Raw genomic sequence first — 6,318 nt, 5'->3', positions numbered from 1 at the left:
TACTTTTTAATTGCAAATTCGGATTCAGCGTCGAAAAATACATAAGAATATATAGGTCTGGTCAATTGCACAGACACTTTTGTTTTTTTTGTGGGCCTGTGTTATTAAACTTCTTATTTCAAAATTCTTCATTTCAGTTAGAAATTCATGTTTCCCAAAATATGAGGTTTCTACTAAAACAGATTAATTTTTAAATAAAAAATACAGTTAAAAAAAAAGTTTAATTTTTCACCCGAAAAAATGTTTAGGTATCTTTTAAGAACAGAAAATGAGTTTAAAACAATACGAAACATTTCTAGAAAATAATTTAATTTTCCACCCAAAACATTTTTTAATATAAAAAATAGATTTTTTTTTTTTAAATTAAACTATTTTTTTGTTGAAAATTTGTCTTTTTTGTAGAAAATTAATCTTTTTGGTTAAAAATCCATCTTTTAGGTTGGTATAAAATTTGACATTTCCAGTTGAAGATTCATCATTTTCGTTGAAAATTCATCAATTTAGTCGAAATCTATTTTTTGTTACTGAAAATTTAACAGTTCCATTTTGGATAGAAAATTCACTTTTTTGAGTTCCTATTATTTTTTGAATTATTTTTTTAGTTAAAAAATCGACTTTTTTGGTAGAATATTATCTTTTTCTTTGCAAGTTAATCTTTTTCTTTGAAAATTCTTCATTTCGGTTAAGAATTCAAGTATTCCAATTAAATATTTATCATACTAGGTGAAAATTCATTTTCTAGGTTGAAAATAAAATTTCCGGTTTTTTAAATTAAATTCAATATTCTGATAGATTCTGAGGCCTGAAGTTACGAAAATTTCCAAATCAGGAAGAGCCTAAATTACCTGATGTGTTTTAAATTTCCAACCAAAAAGGATGACTTCAACAAAATTGTTAAAATTTTTTTTTTTTTTTTCTATTGGACAATAATTATTTTAATTGAAAATTTAACTATTCCACTTTTGGTCGAAAATTGATCTTTTCTTGTCAAAAATTCAACAATTTGGATAGAAATTTGGATTAATTTTTAAAAAGAAAATACAATTTAAAAAAAAGTTTAATTTTTCATCCGAAAAAATTTTTAGGTAAATTTTAAGAATGTTTTTATATGAGTATAAAACAATACGTAAAATTTCTATGAAATAATTTAATTTTCAACCCAAAAATACGAATTTTCATCTAAGCAGTTGAATTTTCCACCAAAAAGTATGAAATTTTTAACAAAATTGCTGAATTTTAAACGAAATAGTTACATTCCCATCCAAGAAAGATGAAATTTTTATGAAAACAGACGAATTTGAAAGTCAACAAACAATTTTTTTTTAAATAATTGAATTTTCATCCAAAAAATATTTCAGTTGTTCTTGAATATTAAAATATGAATTCTGAACAATAAGTAAATAGATAGTTAAATTTGTCACAAAACCGTTAATTTTTCAACCAAACAGTTGTATTTTTATTCAAAAAGATGAGATTTCTACTAAAACAGATACATTTTTAAATTTATAAAAATTTATATTTTTTATTTAAAAATTAAACTTTGTTTGACTAGTCGTCTGTTTTTTGTAGAAAATTAATCTTATTGGCTGAAAATTAATATTTTTGGTAGGTATAAAATTCAACATTTATCAAATATCCAAAAATACGAGGTTTCTACTAAAACAGATTAATTTTTAAATAAAAAATACAATTACAAAAAAAAGTTTACTTTCTCATCGGAAAAAATGTTTAGGTGACTTTTAAGAAAAAAATATAAGTTTAAAACAATATGTAAAATTTCTATAAAATAATTTAATTTTCAACCGAAAAATACGAATTTTCAAACAAAAAGATGAGATTTCTACTAAAAAAAGATACATTTTTTAATTTAAAAAAATTCATATTTTTTATTTAAAAATTAATCTTTTCTAAAAATTCGTTTGTTTTTTGTAGAAAATTAATCTTAGTAGTTGAAAATTCATATTTTAGGTAGATATAAAATTTAACAATTATAGTTGAAGATTCATAATTTTCGTTGAAAATTCATCCAATTTAGTTCAAATTTGTTTACTTTTTAACTGAAAAATTAACCGTTCCATTTTGGGTAGAAAATTTACCTTTTTGAGTTCATATTATTTTTAGAATTATTTTGTTGTTAAAAAATGGACCTTTTTGGTAGAAACTGATCTTTTCTTTTGCAATTTAATTTTCTTATTTAAAAATTCTTCATTTCGGTTAAAAATTCAAGTATCCAAAAATATGAGGTTTCTATTAAAACAGATTAATTTTTAAATAAAAAATACAATTACAAAAAAAAGTTTACTTTTTCATCGGAAAAAATGTTTGGGTGACTTTTAAGAAAACAATATGAGTTTAAAACAATACGTTAAATGTCCATGAAATTATTTAATTTTCAACCCAAAAATACGAATTTTCAAAAAAATAGTTAAATTTTTAAACAAAAAGATGAGATTTCTACTAAAAAAGATACATTTTTTAATTTTAAAAAATTGATATTTTTTATTTAAAAATTAAACCATTTTTTTGTAGAAAATTAATCTCATTGATTGGAAATATATCTTTTACGTAAGTATAAAATTCACCTATTCCAGTTCAAGATTCATCATTTTAGTTGAAAACTCATCAGTTTGATTGAAAAAAGAATTTCTACAAAAAAAATTTCACTGTCCATTTTTGATTGAAAATTGATCTTTTCTCGTTCAAAATTCAACAGTTTTGATAGAAATTTGTATTTTTAAATTGAAAATTCACATATTTGGTAAAAAATCGATTTTGTTTCTGTTTCGAAAATAATTTTTTTCTTTTCAAGTTAATTCTCTTTTCTAAAAATTCGTAATTTCGTTTAAAAATTGATGAAAATGAGAAAGAGTCTGAATTACCTGATGTGCGTAGCCTTCTCCCCGGACGACATTGGTGACAAATTGGTCCCAGCCACCAGCCAGAATGTGCAAAAGCGCGATAGCGCTTATCCCAAATGCTTTTCGATGTGTGACCGGATTCTTATCGTCGGCCAAGTGTATCACAAGAATGGTTGATATCAGCTCCGTAAGGGAGAAAAAGAGCTGGTGATACCATTGAGAATAGAAGTCGTCGTTCCAGTAATTAATGTACACCCACCACGAGTAATAGTGGGAGAAGACAGCAGACAGGAAGAGAATTAACATGCTCGTTCGTAGTCGGTTTTGAAAAGCGAGCCACGTTAAATATTTCACTGTTTCGTAAAACAAAATCACGCCAAACACTACTGACATCCATATTTTTAAAGTATTCGATGTCGCATTGAAGTACATGTGCTTGTAGGAAGCAATTCCTGATTCGTATGAACCTAAAGTCAAATTTGAGAAGATTAGAAGCCGCAATATTCCATTTTTGGTTGAAAATTGATCTTTTCTAGTTTGAAATTCAACAGTTTGGATGAAAATTTGTCCCTTTTTAAATTTAAAATTCACATATTTTGGTAAAAATCTAAAAGTAAATAAATATAAAAAACTATAAAATAAATTAATATATATAAAATATACAATAACAGTCATCACAGTACGTATTGTCATCAAAAAAGGTGAATAGGTAACATTTTTTTCTAAAATAGATGACAAAAAGGTGAGAAACAAATGTTAAATAAGACAAAACTATTTAATTGTTTCCAACAAAGTTAAATCTGTTACCAAATTGTAGATTTTTCGAGCAAAAAATATGAATAGTCTGCATTTTTAAACCATAAAAGTTCAATTTTTAACCAACAAATTAAGCCGTTGAATTTATATTAAAAAAATTAATCTTCAGTTAAAACAAAAACGATAAAAACGAATTTTCTACAAAAAAGTTGAATTTTGTACCATGTTTTTTAATTTTGAACAAAATAGTTTAATCCTCAACCAAAATAGATAATTTTTCAAGTAAAAAGTTGCATTTTTAACCAAAAAGAAATGAAATTTCTACCAAAAAATGAATTTTCAACCAAGAAAAAATTTTCAGTCAAGAATGAAAAATAATGTTAAGCAAATTGTTGAATTTTCAAACAAAAAAGATTAATGTTTATCAAAAAATTTTATAGTAAATATTTCCACAACAAAATCTTGATTAAAAACAAAAAACAGTTAGATTTGACCAAAACGTATACATTTTCAACATGACTTAATTTTGACAAAAAATTAGAATTTGTACCAAAAAAAAGACGAATTTTCAACAACAACAAAAAAACAGAATTTTGTAACCAAACTGTTGAATTTTTAACAAAAAATGTAGTAGATAAATTTTCATTGAGAATGAATTTTCAATAAAAACAAAACCGAATTTTCCACAAAACAGTTTAATTTTATACCAATTTGTTGAATTTTCAAGCCAAAAACAATTATTTTAAAAACGAGAAAATGAAATAACAACAAAAAAGTTAATTTACAATTAATCAGTTAACTTTTTTAAGCAAATATTTGAATTTGCGGTGGAAAAAACCTTTTTTACAACAAAAATAATTTTTTATTTAATTTTTTAACGAAAATTCAACGATTTTTTAAAAAAAAGTCGTCGTTTTTGCTCGAAAATTTATACTTTTGTAGAAAATTCATTTTATTCTTGTTGGAAATTTAGCTTTTAGTGCAAAATTCTGTTTTTTTGTTGTTGAAAATTCACCTTTTATATTTGAGCGCTAATAATTTTGATTGAAAAGTCTACTATTTTATTTTTGGCGTTTAGTTTAAAATTCTACAAATTGGTTGAAAGTTTATTTACTTTATTGAAAATTGAACCTCTTGGTTTAAAAAATTTATTTTGATTGAAAGTTAGTTCTTTTGATCAAAACTCAAACAAAACAAAAAGAATAAAAAGTATTATATTTCTTTTTAAGAATGACTCTGAATTCAACTATTTTGTTAAAAAGTCATATTTTTTTCAAAAATTCATCCTATTTGGATTAAAAATTCTCTTTTACTTCAAAAATCGTCTTTTTGGGTAGAAAATTCAACTATTTGCTAAAAAAAAATCACCATTTGGCTAAAAATTAATCTCTTGGTAAAAAGTTCTTCTATTTGGTTGAAAAATTAACTGTTTTGTTAAAAAGTCATCTTCTTTCGTTCAAAATTGATCCTTTTTGAATGAAATCTAATTATTTTTATTTGAAAAAAATTATATTTTTATTTTATAATTAATCTAAATTCAACTATTTTCTTAAAAAGTTATATTTTTTATCAGAAATTCAACTGATTTATTAAACACTTGTATTTTTGGATAGAAAATCAATACTTTTGTTGCAAAAATCCGCATTTGTTAGAAAAGTCATATTTTTTTAATTGAAGTTTAATCTTTTTTGTTTGAAAATTCGATCATTTGGTTTAAGATTCGTCAATTAGGAAAGTGTAATAAAAACTGTATTTGGTGTGCAAGTTGCAATTTTGATTAAAATTGTACTTTTTCAACTGAAAAAAGGTGACAAAAGATGAGAAACCCCAAACTAGGAGAAAAAGGTGAAAAATTCCTAAAATAGGTGACAACAGGTGACAAAATAAATATAACAAATCTGATTTTATGGTCAAAACCCCATTCTTTGGTGATTGTTCTTTCATTGTTTAATAAAATAATTTAAAGCAAATTATTTTAATTTGAAATGGTAAATGAATGCAATTATTCCGTTAGCCATTATTATTTATTTCAAGATCTTATTGAGATAACTACAACCGAAAATTTTTGGAACGTTCTCAGTTTTTTTTTAACTCTAACTATAATGTTCTTTAAAAAAAAATAGCTATTGAAATGCTAATTTAAATTTAATTTCCAATCTTGTATTTTCAACCATAAGAGATGCATGTTCGAGCAGAGACATGAATGTTCAATGAAAATTATTAAACTTACAAAATTTTTTTTTAAATATCATCCAAATTTTTAACTTTGCAAGCCAAAGACAAATTTTTAGCCAAAAATGGAGTTAGTTATATTTTTAGATAAAAAAATAATTTTCTAACAAACAAAATAGTTCGACGAAAAAATCATTTTTTTAGTAAATTGGTTCAACCTTCACCCAAATAATAGAATTTTCTACCAAAAACGACGAATTTAAGAACATTATTCCATACCGCAATCTTAATCTTGTAACATTTTAAACATAGAATCTTTTATAAATGAAATAAAATAATTTCTTAGAGAAATTCCGTGATTTTTGCAAGATTTGTTTCTTCAAAATCCTTGACTTTCCTAGTATGGAATAATTCTGTAAAATCTATTTTTTCTTTAAGGGCATGTGACACAGCTAAATACCTATATTACCGATCACAGTTTTTCAGTTCACTGAATGTTCTTTTGAACTTAAGAACTTTTTTTGTAAATAAA

The 6,318-nt window shown here is 23.7% G+C and overlaps 1 protein-coding gene across 1 annotated transcript in view; it reads right to left on the bottom strand.

Annotated features, from left to right (window-relative positions):
• The window catches only part of LOC117169548, a 29,414-nt gene that overhangs the window by 7,887 nt on the left and 15,209 nt on the right, over positions 1-6,318 (bottom strand). The window contains exon 3 of the mRNA XM_033355968.1: positions 2,880-3,325. Coding sequence (XP_033211859.1) covers positions 2,880-3,325 — 446 coding nt within the window. The remainder of the gene's footprint in view (positions 1-2,879; positions 3,326-6,318) is intronic.

The sequence above is a fragment of the Belonocnema kinseyi genome, chromosome 3 (genome assembly GCF_010883055.1).
Source record: "Belonocnema kinseyi isolate 2016_QV_RU_SX_M_011 chromosome 3, B_treatae_v1, whole genome shotgun sequence".
Lineage (NCBI taxonomy): Eukaryota > Metazoa > Arthropoda > Insecta > Hymenoptera > Cynipidae > Belonocnema > Belonocnema kinseyi.
The sequence above is the reverse complement of the archived record's forward strand: the minus strand, read 5'-3'. Positions and strand labels throughout refer to the sequence as shown.